General features: G+C 37.7%; 1 protein-coding gene and 1 non-coding gene across 4 annotated transcripts; one reads left to right on the top strand and one right to left on the bottom strand.

Moving 5' to 3' along the window:
• Positions 1 to 257: 257 nt before the first annotated feature.
• On the bottom strand, positions 258 to 14,812 carry dpp3 (dipeptidyl-peptidase 3). Of its 3 annotated transcripts, none has more exons than XM_044140203.1 (19): positions 14,558 to 14,812; positions 11,586 to 11,768; positions 11,270 to 11,414; positions 11,089 to 11,178; positions 10,830 to 10,967; positions 6,626 to 6,700; positions 5,871 to 5,961; positions 5,577 to 5,707; positions 5,104 to 5,234; positions 4,772 to 4,830; positions 3,621 to 3,815; positions 3,419 to 3,531; positions 3,240 to 3,332; positions 3,023 to 3,085; positions 2,816 to 2,940; positions 1,930 to 2,050; positions 1,533 to 1,712; positions 940 to 1,147; positions 258 to 801 (listed from the first exon to the last, which is right to left on the bottom strand). In XM_044140203.1, exons 2-19 carry the CDS (start codon positions 11,708 to 11,710, stop codon positions 659 to 661), a joined length of 2,226 nt encoding a protein of 741 aa, XP_043996138.1. In that variant the 5' UTR covers positions 11,711 to 11,768; positions 14,558 to 14,812; the 3' UTR covers positions 258 to 658. The 3 variants fall into 3 exon arrangements, with proteins under 3 accessions (XP_043996138.1, XP_043996137.1, XP_043996139.1); XM_044140202.1 differs by lacking the exon at positions 14,558 to 14,812 and adding an exon at positions 13,271 to 13,369; XM_044140204.1 differs by lacking the exon at positions 14,558 to 14,812 and adding an exon at positions 13,271 to 13,360 and having other exon boundaries at positions 11,586 to 11,756.
• On the top strand, positions 13,585 to 13,666 carry trnas-gcu. Its single transcript has one exon. It is a non-coding gene; the product is annotated as a tRNA-Ser (tRNA).
• Positions 14,813 to 15,023: the final 211 nt, after the last annotated feature.

The following is a 15,023-nucleotide window of genomic DNA, read 5'->3' as shown; positions in this document are numbered from 1 at the left end:
AAGTTGTAAAATATGTAGCAAAGTACCGGTAATATAGTTTCATAGTTTTCCCTTAATATGTTTAATGTTTTTGTTTGGTACATAATCATTTTTAAAATACCAAAGACATAAAAAACCCAAATGTAAATTTTTGTGTTTAGTCATTTGCTTCTTCCTCATAATTAATGTTATGACTGAACTAACCGTTTTTTTAATTATTGTGAAACTTACAGACTAACTTCAAACTTTTCTAAAACCAGTAAAAATAAACAAAAAAGTCAGACAGATTAATTTTATTTTTAGCCACAATTTAACCATCAAAATCAGCTTAAGTACAGAATGACAAATATCATGACAGAGAAAAACTTTATGTAAGAATCCATTTCATTTCCAGGCTCCATTGTTTCTAATACTTCATATTACAAAATGTGTTCCGAGTGGCTTTTACAAAGAGATCTGTCGCATTACAAATTAGTTCACTGATGCTCGCCTGAATTTGAACAAGTGCATTTCAACAATCCAACATGATGCAAACAAAACAGCATCTTACAGCTGTTGTGCACATCTTATGGCTTACTGATTTTAAGAATTTTCTTTTCACCGCCTCATTTAAACCTTTTCAGGACATAAAAACAGACTTTCATAGTTATTTTTTTAAACCCGTGGAGCCAATGATTCATCAACACCAGTAACAGGCGTCAGCTTTGTTCAGATCCAATAGGTCGGCTTCCAGCTGGTCCGCGTCGTCCTGGAAGCGCTCGGTGAAGGAGCGAATCAAACCTGCAGCACTGCTTTCATATTCCACCAGCTCTACGTTCTCCCCTGGAAGCGGCACAGAGCGACACAAGTTGAACAGCAGAAAATAAGAATTACCAGGACTTGGCAACACTACAACCATCATTTATTCACAACACTGGTTGTAATAATCTATTTTTAGCCTCTGGTAGTCATTTAATTTACCTCCAGTCTGATTCATGTGTCTGTCACCAAACTCCAGCTTATTGCCACCGATTCTGGTGTTGGCCTGAACAAACATTTTACGAGCTTCTTTGCGAAGCAGCACGGTCTCACGCAGACGCAGGAAGTTGTGAGCGCCGGTGTCGCTGACAGCGGAGTAACCCTCGTAGAGAGCTCTGCCTCCTTCCACATCAGCGGTTGACTTAAACACCTGAAAATAAGTGGGGTCAGGTTAGCCATTCATTGGATTTAGATTTCAACAGGGCAATAAAAGCAGAAATGATCAACAGCAGTACTTGAGAAATCATATGCTTATGGTTTAGATCAGACAAGAACTGTAAAAGTGAGAAAAACGTTTATATTATTTAATCTTCTCCTTACTTGATGTGTTTTTCTATAACATATAATCCAAAATAAACACTCTCTGCTTTGTTTGTAATGTTACAAAATGTCAAGAAGTTCAAGTGTAATTAGTCAGTTCCACACTCCAAATGATGAATCACAGTTTGCTCGTCAATTTCCTGTTAACGTATAAAACATGAATGATAAACGGTGTATAATCAAGCTACTGTGCATGTCCCAAGAACTGGATGTACCTGCAGTTTACAGAGGAACCTGTGGATGGCGTCCTTCCCCACGGTGCTAATCTTGCTCCGGTCCAGAGTGATCCGTGCGTCGGGTTTGCCGTCCTGCCCCTCCACCTCCTCTAAGCCAACCAGACCCTCCCCGGCCTCCAGCAGCACACGCAGGATCACGAAGCGGGCCTGCATGTGAGCCTGACACAGACAGACACAAAGTAACCGACTGGAGATTTCTGCTGACATTGATGTAAGCACACAGTCCAACTTCACATAAACAAAGTGTAAAGCATCACAGCCACTGCAAACTAATGATGGGAAAGCTGTGGTAAATGGTGTGTAAGATGACTTTTCATGTAAACATTAGATATTTGTGTGACTGAAAGTCCAGCTATGCCTCAGGTGGATGGATTACCTGTCTCCAGCTCTTGCTCTCAGGCGTGTAGAACTCCAGACCCAACAGCCCAGCTCTGACCATGCTCAGCCAGTTGATGTACACCACATCCTCAGCCTCCTGAGCCTCATGGCCAAAAATACTGGGACACACACACCCACACACACGTAGCTATTCACATACTGGGTTCTTTCAGCCATAGATGGAGATGAACCAAAATAAAGCTGATCTTAAGGGCACAGATAAAGATAAACTTAATGTCATCAGAAAAGTACCCTTGCAACAAAAAAATGACAACTAAATATGCAACTTTAAGAGTTTTTTTTTGTTATCTTCTGGTGAGATTAAATATAAAACAATTTCTTTCTTCATATAAAATTTTTGCTTAATGAAAACTTTTGCAGTAATCTTCGGGTTAAAACATGAAAATAATGGTAGATCTTTTCAGACCCCAAGTTTTTTACCATATCACAACATAATATGTTCAAGTTCTAAACCTACTGGAATGTAACCTAAACTGTACAAAATATTTAACAGGCAAATGGCTGTATGAGAAAAATTAAGCACCGCCCATGATTCAACAACTTCTAGAATAGCCTTTATTAAAAATAGTTTTAAAAAGTAATTTATTAAACCTTTGTGGAGGAATTTAAAATTCTTAATAACTTCATCAATTTCACAAAAACGGTGTATGCTCGCTTGAGGTAGTTATTGCTTTTCCGAAAAAGAGACTTAATGAAGTGAAGGGGAGATTGAAATAAGTTCTGACAGCAAACTTTCCCATCTACAGGTGAAGCCGTGGCGTAACAGAGGCACGAAACAGAAAACTTTTACAGTTCAGTATTTTCAACAGATACATATAAGGTATATTTAATATAAATTTATTATACAACAGTGCAAAGCATACCTCAGTACTTGCTTGTTCAGGCACAGATAGAGGCCAACACATTCAGCTCTGCATTCTTCATAGGAAGACGCAATCGTGGAGAATTTACTGTCCCATGTCTCACTGCCCTGATACCAACTGGACACCTGTGAGGTAGTGGGATATCTTTAGTTTTTAAAGCCCAGAACAGAGTTAGTAATGAATGTTAACGATGGAGTCAAAACTCACCTTTTCCCCCGTCTCTGGGTTAACCACGTTACTCTGATCGAAGTTGAACTTGCCATGATCATCCTTAGAAAACAGGTCAACAAATGTTCATTCCATACACATTAATTAATCTCATTAATGATTGATGATTTCTCTCATTAATAATTATAGAGAGAATTAATTTCTCTCATTAATGTGTAAGGAATATTCTGAGGGTAAAACAAACAAGTTGACTGACCTGGACAAACAGTTTGCCACTTCCATGACCCAGGAGCTCATGGAGACCAACCTGCACCTCAAAAGATGGACCCTTCCATTTGATGAACAAATCCTGAGGTAGAAAACATGTAGCATGCAATCAGACACGTGGTCCTCCATAAGGAGGCACTGTGTGTGAGAGCGTGAGGAGGCTGCTACCTTGTCCTTCTCTTCAAGAAATGTGAGTTTTTCCTTCTGTGTGGCGTAGGCCACCGCCAGCACATTCCCAAGAGACACGTTTTTAAAGCCTTCTGATTGCCTGATGTCATCATCTTTATGCAGAAAAACAAACAGATAGATTTAATGTTTTTTAAAAATCTGACAAACAGAACCCACATTAAGTCGGAGTCTGTGCACGTACAGTTTGGGATGTTGATCCCGGCTGGAATTCCACTGCCGGCAAATGTGAGAACATCCAGGGAAGTGAAGTCGGGTTTAAGGAAGGTGTCCTTCTCAAACTGCTGGGGCCAGGGCAGCTCAGGAAGCAGGATTTCTGCTGAGCTCACCAGCTTGGCAAAACGCTCGCTCATCGCCTTGTTCACAACGGCTACAAATCCTACACGCAAGGTCAAAGTTACAAAAACACACATTTGTTAAAACTATAAATATTTCACACACACATGTAGAGCCCTTTGGCTTTCTCTTGGGCCCACAAAGCATGAGACCAACAAATAAATCAATTCAAAGCCAGGGGAGATTTATGGGAGTTGAAAGGTTGGTCCTATTAAGGTCTACCTAACTTATTGTTTCAATGTTTTCTAATTAAGTTTTATTCTCAATTGACAGCCAGTAATTAGCAAATACAACAATACACATTTGACAAAAACCTGCTAGAGAAAATAAAATGACAAAACAGTTGTCTCATGACATGGAAAAATATTTTAAATATAAACCTTTTTTTAGGTTAATAGGCTGGACAATAAATCAATAGACACCTGATCAATAACAATAGATGATAGGTCTGATATTCAATAATTTCACTGCACTCTGATCCAGAACCGCACAGCATTCTTGAAAATTTAGGCAGAGGAAAGACTTGAATTTACTCACCCACTCTTTGGTTACCTAACAACAACCTATTGATTAACGTGGTTACCTAGCAACAGCTTGCTGAGTAAGATGCAGCAGCAGTTTAAGGTTTTGTCACCATGCTTCATAACTGCTTAAAAATAAAAAAACAACATTGTGGTGTGAAAACTGTGGATCAAACAGGGAAGGTCACGCTACCAGTTTGGCAGTATTTAAGATACTTAATTATCAATAATCGACTAATTTGAAAAGCTTATATTGTGATTAATTTTGCAGCCATGTTGTCCAGCCTTAATTAATTGTTTAATAAACTCTGAAAACAAGACAATCCGTCACAAACTGAGATTACAATGTTCAGTGGGTGACTGAGCTTCCTCTGCGGTCGGATGTTTATTGATTGTTTTCAAGATCTTTTACCACTGTGCTGATTTGCTTTTTAATTGTCTATTTATTCTGCAGTATATCTGTCATCTTTTCATTTACCTTCAAACTCTCCTCTGGAGCCAAAAGGGTCTCTGTAGCTCTCTATGAAACCTATATAACTGAGAAAGTGAAAGAAAAAAAGCAGCAAAGGAGAGGGATAAAAGTTTCAGAGATCAGTAAAGTAGCACTGACTGTAACTAGAGCAAAGGTCGACGTTTGAAGTGAATGCCCATTTAAAAAAAACTGTTTAAACAAGATTTATGAGGAGGTAAATCTTAATGAAAGTAAAAATTGTCATAAATATCTGTACACAACTCAGAGGTTACAAATAATACGTGGTATAATTTGTAGGAAGGTTAGGTAGTGACTACTGAAGCAGTGCTGCGTTTCACCTCTCAACAATCGGCCCCTTGTCCTTGATCCAAAACCGTGAGCCTTCTTTGTGGGCTTCAATAGAACCAAATTCAAAACTGCGTCGGTACTCTTCCAGCATCTTCTTCTGGTTCTCATTAGCAGCATACGCCTGTTTAACATTAATACATAAAAGCAGAATGAAGAAAGCTGAAAGGAAAAACACAACATGTATTACTGCATGTTTAAGTTGGAAACGTTCACTGACTTGGACTCTAATGCCTCAGTTCTTCAAATCCTAAAACAACATTGGTGCTAAGGCTGCTTATGATTTGGCTTTTTGTAACCCTTCACCACCAATAATTTTAAGTAAAATTTGAACTGTATTTATAAGCTAAATCTATTTAATCTTAATTTATACATCTAAAATAATTTTGTTTCCATTGCTTCCAAAGACTCAAAACAAGAAAAGAAAAGCAGTCAAATTGTCTCCAACTGTTTCTTCTCATCTCACCTGGGCTTCTTGGAGATAATGGCAGACTTTTTCCATCAGAGGACTGTAGTCTCCCCTCTTAACAATGAACTCTTTGTCCTCAAAGGTGAAGCTACCGCAGGACGACCCAGCCTCCCCATCCACTGCACAGTCTGTCAAATAACGATGGGCATTTAATGTTCAGCCTCTTCATTTCAATTATATCATTCAGTATATTTCATCTAATTTGTATTACTAAGTGTAATTTCAGATCGCAGGTCGACAGTCTTATTGATGTAATATTTATTAGAAGGGTTGTTTTTCACTAGTTCTGACCTTTTTGAACAGCTGAAGCCAAGCGAACCTCATAGCAGGGTTTCCCTCCATTTTCCCTCTTGAACAGACGTGTGTTGTAAGCAGAGAGTTTCTGGAAACAGACAAGAAAAAAAACTATATCATAAAGAAGTGAAAATTATCAACACCAATTAATCTACATAACTGATCTTGCAAGAAAAGATAAATTAGACATATTTGCAGCCTGTTGTAACTGTACATGATTGGACCGTAAACGACTGTAAATGAATCTTCTTTTGAGCAAGAGATATTTTGTCTCATAGAAAAAATGTCCCTATGTTCCAATACAGTATGCTGTGATGGAGGATTTGTTTGCTAGAAACCCTGGTTTGTTGTTACTTTCCCTTTTCTTTTCGGTTCACATTTTTGCCTTTGCTACTTGTTCAGATCCCATTATCAGTGTGTAAGTAAATTTAAAAACTGCAACAATCTGTCTTGTAGAGGGGCTGGGTGAGATGTATGAAAAATGTTTTTAACATCACTTTATTTCTCTGTCCCATATTCCAGGTATTTTTACTCTACTTGTTGATTATAACACATTTTATTTAACAAAGTAGAAAAATGTTTATTTTTCAAAATCTATACAAATTTGTATCTTTTGGTCAGATTTTCACAAAATCTGATTGGTGAACCTCTCATGTAGATGTGGAAAGTCCAAGACAAAAAAAAAAAAAAATCAGTTCCTAGAACACATTTTCAGAAAAAGATCAGAATTATCTTGAAACAGATTTACTCACTCTTGAGTCCAGAAATCTTTGAGCCAGCTCTGCATCCTCCAGAGAGCAGTTTCCTGAGAAATAAGAGGTAATTCCCTGAAAACAAAAAAATGAAGAAAAAAAATTCATGTACTTTGGGGTCATCCCTTTATAGAACATCACAGTTCCCCAGCCATGCTTTGCAACAGCAAAAACAATAACTATGAAAATAACAGAAAGCAGAGCAACAATAATCTTTGCAGTGGTGGCTGCATGCTGGTTTCACTCTGCCTCTTGATTAGCAGAGTATAAGGCTAGCTGGGAAACTGACTTTCAGGGCCTCTTGGCCAATTGGGCAGCATTAGTGATGATTAAATGAGGCGTCTTGTATCGTTTCGACCCATAGCAAAACTGTATTGATACTACACTGTAAAATGTAAAAGTAAAGTGTACTCAAAAAGAAAAGTGACCTGAACTCATTCCAGCTTATTCTGTTGACTATACTAACTTAAACTTAGCAAAGACAACTTTCTACTGAGGCAAGTAATCAAACTCATCAGCAGCAAGTAACCCGAACTTGGAGTTATGAGTGAGCAAAACGCATCTGCATAACCAGCAAAAAACTCGGCATCATTCGGCAGCTCTCGTTGAACGCACATGCGCATTGGACACTGACGAGTGACGACGTGTTTGAAAGAAGCTCCAAACTGTCAACAATAAGGCGGTTGCTGCAGCTAAGTTTTGTCACGGTAAGTCCCACTGTTTTTTAGCAAACTTATATTCGTTATCTCGGCCGTATAATTCATCCGTAAGTCCAGGTTTTGAGGTTAACTTTATGTGTAATGATTTAGCGATGCCTGGGACTAACGTTAGTCGAAAATATCATGTTTATTTAGTGGCAACAAGATGGAGCGGCAGTGCAAAAAGCTGTCCGGGCGCAAAACAAAAAAAGGAAAAGGGATAAGGATAAAGATGTTGGCGGGTTAAAAAGCCGCTGTACTGTTATAGAAGGCTTATGATGAGTAGACTGCCATAGGTGGCAGCTGTAAACTGTAGGAGAAGCAGCCATGATGAAGAAGTGTAGGGTCACCAGATTTGGGTTTCTGAAAAGGAGGACACTTCTTTTGTTGGCGGGGGATAGAATCGGCGGACACATGCGCCAACGGGGGTGGAGATGGGGAGACGCGGGGGAACATGTGTGTACATGTGCACCGATTTCTTTGCCATACAAAGAAACCTGGAATGGAGTAGTGGAACGGAGTGGCAATGTAATCACAATGCACTGTAAGCTATGTAATGTGTTTTGAGGCAGTTGACCAAAATCCCGGACGATTTTTAAATTCCCCCCGGACATTTTTTTAGGTCTGAAAAGTAGGACATATCCGGGTAAAGAGGACGTCTGGTCACCCTAAATAAGTGTTATGTTGATATGTAATTGTGGTGTTGCTTCTATTGTTGTTAGGACTGCGAAGACCCAGACGTGTCTCACACCCCCATTGGGATCCTGACCATCATTCCTGAGGACAGGCAGGCCTCCACTGACTCACTGCACCTCCAGTCTTCAAGTACTGCCATCATTTTGGAAGGAAGTCTTGTCATGAATGATCTTGGGAATCTTCCACATGCCATGTGCTTGCTCTTTGGACTTATTTATTCTCTGAATTTGGAGTACCCTCAACAACTGAAGTACACCTTTGACTTCATCCAAAGGGTGCTTCTGTCACTTGGATATAAATCCCTAAAACCAAAAATACAATCACTCAAAAATCTTCTGATGCAATGAGTGAATGTGATGTGACATTATGGATCAACGTTGATACCTTTACCCTTATTGGAAAAGTGATTTTTATTTCTTGTTTGATTCTTTTTTGTTGGACAGAGCATCATTGCATTTGCAGACTACTAAATGGTTTTATGTTAATGAGGAGAAACATTACTTCACTTCACTACTTCATTATTTACTTTATCAATGTTATGATAAATGTTAGGCTCTAGTATTGAGAATTTAGTTTCTGTTTCACACCAGTCAACAAAGACATTTAAGCAGGGATTCTCAAAGTTTTAAAGGCTGAGGGCCATTTGAAGGATTCAATATTAGATTGAAGGCTACCCTAGAAATAAAGTCATGTCATTTTTTTTCCCTAAAAAAGTCTATGGAAAACTTTGTTTCCAGGTTAGTGTGTATGTAACCACACTTGAGAACCTTGTATTTAAGGTAAACTTGTTTAATTATTAAACATTTTTTTCCATTCAAACTGTTGTCTGTTGGCTCTTCGTTCCAATAACTTAACACTTTTGGTTCATCTTACTTGAACATATCAAGGCAATCGGTTTCCTGATATTTTGCAAGTAACTCTTAAACGTGTAAGTATAACTTATTTTTATGAGTACTGCTTAATTGACATAACTCACAATTTGAAGTAGTCATAATTGACATTTTATAGTAAACTTTACTAATGATTTTGAGTTAACGGCACTCAAGTTTACTGCCAATGCATGAGTTGTCTGAATGAATATTTTACAGTTAACCCAATTAATGATTTTGAGTTAACGGCACTCAGGTTTACTGCCTTTATCTGAGTGGTCTAAACATAGTTATTTTTAGCAATAACACCTTAAAATGAATTAGCTACTTTACTTGAAGATTTTGAGGCAATCGGTTTCCTAACTTTTTTTAAGTAAAGTGAACTTATTACTTTTTACAGTGTATGTCGATAGTGAGTCACTGAATACTGACACCTGCTGGACATTAAAATCCCTACAGGCAACGCAGTTAGACTGATTTGATGACCTAGTCAGTCATTGTATATTATATATTGTATTATGTCATATCTTCAGTTAAATTCAAAATATATTGGATATTCTTCAATACTGTCAATAAATAATGTGAACATGTACCAAGTGATGAAAATGAAAGTGAACGTGTTTGGAATAAAGACGCTTGTGGACTGTTTTTTTTCCCCCCCACAAATTCTCATAAAAAAAAAATGTTTTTCCGACATTTTGAAATTTAGCCTGTTCCGGTTTTTTTTTTGACACAACTTCTCCTGCTGTAGAAAAAAAAATGGTGCAAACAATACATTTCTATGAAATATTTTATAAAATGCAACTGAGTAATTTGTAGAATGGCTGTATACCTGAGTTTATCCTGGTGTATCTGGGACTTCATTCTGATGCACTATAATGCCTCAGCATTGAGGAGGTGAATTTATTCAAATAAAACAAATTTTAGTGACACTGTATATTGTTCATATAAATAAATTTTTTTCTTTTATATTTATTTTGTACGTAGATCTTTATGGATGTGTTTTGCTGGAAATGTCTTTTTTTATTCATTTATAGCAGGGTTGTCTTTATTTTTTGTCTAAAGATTTTTATTTATTTAGGGTAATTTAAGAATAAAATTATGAAATGTATGATTTAAAAGGAGAAACATATGCAACACTTAACCTGCAAAACATAATATGAAAGTAAACTATGAGTCAATTTCAGCTGAATTTGGATTTAGATAGATCAAGTAGAAACTGAAAAGAACCGGATGAAACAACAACGACACCAATGCCTTATTTTCTGACATAAGAGCAAAAGGATCCCAAATTACGAAACATTTCGTTTTCCTTGAGGCTGCTCCATAGTTGACGCTGTACTGTAAAAGATCAAGAATTATTTTGGCAAAGGCATCCCGTTGACAGATTCGCTTTCTTATAAACGCAGTTTGGCACGGCAGTGTCATTTCAAAACAGTTTCTGTATCGGTCACGTGACTTGCTGAAAGCAATATGTGCACCGACGCAGGTTTTGGTCTATGGGCTTGAGACAGCGCCGACGCATCGGTGTTGCCGGACCCATCACTAGGCAGCATGTGTGCTGCAGCTTTGTGTTGCTGTGATGGGAGGATTTATTTGCTAGAAACCTGGTTTGTTGTTACTTTCCCCTTTCTTTTCGGTTAACATTTTTGCCTTTGCTACTTCTCCAGATCCCATTTAAAGAATAAACCTTTAACTTTACCCTCCTGGTTTTGTCTCTTCTTTTTTCCCTGGTTTATCTATTGTTACAACCCCCCTCCAAAACCCCTGGACTGCCTTGGGGATGTAACACAAGGGAAATACATTTTAAACATAGTAACAAGGCAGTTGGAGTTAATCAATAGAGTGCAGCTTAACACATACTAACAGTTCTGAAATCTGCTCAGTTTATATCATATAAAATAATATCATGGTATGAATATGTATTATATCAGATCCCACCTTATCGCCCAGCCCAAGTTGTTTCTGTCTGTCTTCCAGGGAGTAAATGAGGCATGAGCTAATGCCCCACAGAGCCTCCATCTCAGTGGGATTCTCCTGAAAGGCTTGGCTCGCCCTCACCAGAGCCTCCAGCTTGTCCTGGATAAACATTCAACACATGTGCACAGCTCAGGTATGCACTAAAGTTACAAGCATCTTTTAAGGTGACATGAAGCAGATTAACATTTACAACTAACATTTTATTTTATCTGTTGTTTACCTTTGGTAGATTTGGAATGAATTTGGTGTCTCCGAAAGACTTGTAGTTGCCCATGTTTGCATATACACCAGCAGCATACACCAAGAAGGCCTACAGACAGCAAGCAGAAAACTGCTTCATAAAAAGGACACGTATTGTAATGACTGCACTGTAAACAACTATAAAATATATGATTATGTACCTGGTAATCCTCAGAGCTTAGGCCAGCTGCTTTAGCAACCTGCTCCAACTGATCTGGAGTCTGCTTCCTAAAAATCCTCTGCAGCAGGACAAAGATATTTGCAGACTCTGGAGAGGTCTGCAGCAGCACCACCAGACCACCATACCTAAGACAAAAAGTAAAAGAAAAATAAAAACAAACTGAATCACCAAGGCTAGAACTTTCAGTTTCCCTAACTGAAGTCAGTTACAGTTCCCAAACATTGCGTTTCAGAAGCAGTCCCCTTTGACTGATTGATATTTTGTATATCTTTCCTGACTGGAGGTGTGGAACTTACCAAGAGGCTCGTGACAGGTAGTGGGCGTACATCTTCTCCTGAGGTGACAGCAGACGAAAGGCCTCGCGGCAGTCAAGAGCTGAGATCCCAATGTCATTGGGGAGGTAGTACTGAGAGTCCACCATCTTTGTTCTGAGTAGGTCAATAATGCTGAAAAGGTACTACAAAAAACTGGACGAAAGACTGAAGTAAGACAATAAACAGAGAAAATAAATGACAGAATATATTAATAAAAAAAACTGATATGATCCGTGTTAAATAACCCACACTTTGTAGAAGATTTAAAGCTTATCTAAGTCCTACAATCTGCCCACAACTCAAGAATACGTTAAGGATGATATCGCCTATAAAAAGAGCATCTTTAGATCTTTATAGTGTACTTAATCCACAGCTTTTAAACTGATATCATCAGGCAGAAGATACTGCAACACAGCCTTTTTGTTACAAAAGCAGTTTCTTTTATATTTTTCTTTTATTTGCAGCCATGTTCAGCAGATCTAATCTGGTAAAACTTTAATGTTGCTTTTATGAGAACAACTGTGTATTTACCATCTCCTCCTAAATTGGGTTACCCAGGTGAATAACTTGGTAGCATCAACAAAAACCAGTGATGATGTTGTTGTTCAATCCATATTGACGTTTGCAGTTAAGTATGTTAAAAAATCATAAACCATCCATATAATTATAAAAAATTTATTCATTCGCTAAGCAAAATATCCCTACTGTGAGCAACTACAATACATTAAGCATGTTTTGTAGTTGTAAAATATAATAAAAAACATTCCACAAATGAAAGAAATGAATCTGGAATAAGACAAAGACAGATTTAATAGTCTTGGTAAAAAAAAAACAATCGAATGTGCAAATTTCGTTGACATAACTTTAAAAAGGTTTCTTCTAACAAACTAAAACTGATGCTTTTTATTTTGCAACCTAACTTGATAAGATAAAATCTAACATATATAGTCAGATTTAATTGGATCACATCAATATTAAGATGAGTTCTGTATGTGGCATTAAGTAAGCCTAATGTTACTTCTGTTTTTCCTCTTTAACAAATGCGTCCGAATAAAATGTCTCACACTGCACTCATGTTTGGTTTGAAACCAATCTGACTGCAAATGAAAAGTGAAACTGCCACATAGTTATTTTCAGTGTTTAATTTCATACAGTTTTACTTGAGAAAGCAGCAAAATATATTTTGTTTAAATTAACTCATAAATCTGGGGGTTGATTTTCTTGATGTGTAGGAAGTTATTTATGCAATAAGATCTGAGATTTAAGTTAAGTCGAGATTCAGCTAGGATCTTGAATTGCTAACAGATTTATTGCATCAAGCACATAAGGGTTTTTGAGCCAGCTGTTGAGACAGGTTTACGAGGAACCAGTCTAGAAAAATTGTTTTCAGTTTCGATAATCACGGTAATTACCCACTCTTTTAACCACCAGCAAATCTTGTAATTCTTTTTAAAGTACAGGCTGAGTAAAGGCGACAGTTAACAATGTGAACATTAGCTTCTAGCGGCTAAAACCTGCAGAGTCTGTAGAGTACAAGCACACTGATACAACTCCAACTAGAACACCCCACATCACTGCTTTTAACCTTGCATGAAAATAATCGCATTCGTTTGTCTTCTAATGAATACTTAATTTAAAAGATCCAGATGAAATGGAAAATCCATTACCTCAAAACTGTTAACGTCTCCCTCGAACGTCAAAGTGCAGTCTCACGCTGTTCACTTCCTGTGCTCATTCAGCGCTAGTCCCGCCTCTCAGCCAATAAAAAGGTCGCATTTTGTAGTTGACTTATATTTTAACCAATTAGAAGGTAGGCACGTTTAAAATTGTAAGATTCCTAAGGTAGTACTACAAAATCGATCAGACAATCATCAGCATGTAGCTTCTCATTAGCCACCCATGTACACTCAACAAAACAAACAAAAATGTACGATTTTTGACATACGCTGTTATTAATGGATGACAACGCGCATGTTTGCATGACGAGGTGGCCGAGTGGTTAAGGCGATGGACTGCTAATCCATTGTGCTCTGCACGCGTGGGTTCGAATCCCATCCTCGTCGAAAAATGTATTTTTTCTGTGATATTATGAAATTTAGATCCATGTTTTTTCCCCATTTCATATAGGGAAACTGATCACACCAGCATTTTTGGAAAATCTCACGTTTATGACGTGACATTGACCAAATCAAGAAACGCATGCACAAAAAAATAGAAATGTTTATAGAGAACGTCGCTAAACAATCAACACTCCTTGAGAAAAACTGAGATCGCAGTATCGTATAGAATTTAGATAGTCCCCCTAACCCCAAAATCATTAACTCAATGCTCCCCACCATTCATTACTTGAGATACGTCTCCCTTGAGCAAATGAGTTTTGTAGAAAAAGAAGGTAATTTGCTGCAAAAGTCAGAAAACAGCCTTCACCTATAATCACCTCGTGAAATTAAGAAACTGATTGGCAGTTTAAGAGAATTTCTTAAGACCTACATACCTTACTTGTTCGTAAATTATTTTTAAGTTGTTTTTTTCCCCACTAATTTTAATTGATATGGTCAGGCAGAAATATTTTTGCATGGTCCACTTCACAAATGTTTGAAACTACCAAATGAGAAAACTTTCATGACCATAATAAATTTTATTTTAACTTAATGAAGGAGTCCAAGCCTGTGTCCAAAATTTGGTGTCACGTTCCCACTAGCACATAATAAGTTGCTAATTTTGCAGGAAAATAAAGTCATTTTTAACTACATTTTTGAGCCATTTAAACTTCAGTTTATTCTAAGACGTGTCATATATGCCACGTGCTTGCTACAAGTAGCCCGTTTGCTAGCTAGCTTAATGACCAACGACGCAAAACAAAAAGATTCTGTTAAACCTACAAGCGTGTATTGTTTCTGAAGTGAATTATAAACCTTTCAACTAATTAAATAATAAAGTAAAAACATACTCACGGACTTCTTAGCCGCGTTTCATAAGTTGCACTGGTGCGAGGAAAGTTCTCTTCAACCAGAAACGCTGCTCTACACATAATGCTGCATTTGAGGACCAAACGAAATTCACAATCTTAATCAAGAGATTCTGGTTCTTGTTTGGTTACTACCTCGTTGACGTCAGGCAAGACTAAAGCAGACTTCTAATACCTTCAAACAAGGCTACAGCAGATCCAGCCACACAAAGCAGTCCAGCTATAAAATCAGTTAATCCTGCCATGCACAGGAGCTCAATCGTAGTTGAAGCTGCAGCAGATCCAGCCACAAAGAACAGTTCAAGTGTAGACACAGTTCCAGACAGCGCAGAGGAACTCAAGTTCAGGGAGCTGCTAATCTCCCACCATGTCAGTCAGTCAAACTTTTCTCTGAACATTTATCGGACTTTCCCGCAGGGCATTGTTATGAATATTGTGGGAAAAAGGTCAAG

Source organism: Gambusia affinis, linkage group LG15 (assembly GCF_019740435.1).
Source record: "Gambusia affinis linkage group LG15, SWU_Gaff_1.0, whole genome shotgun sequence".
Lineage (NCBI taxonomy): Eukaryota > Metazoa > Chordata > Actinopteri > Cyprinodontiformes > Poeciliidae > Gambusia > Gambusia affinis.
This window is presented reverse-complemented; position numbering and strand designations above follow the sequence as displayed.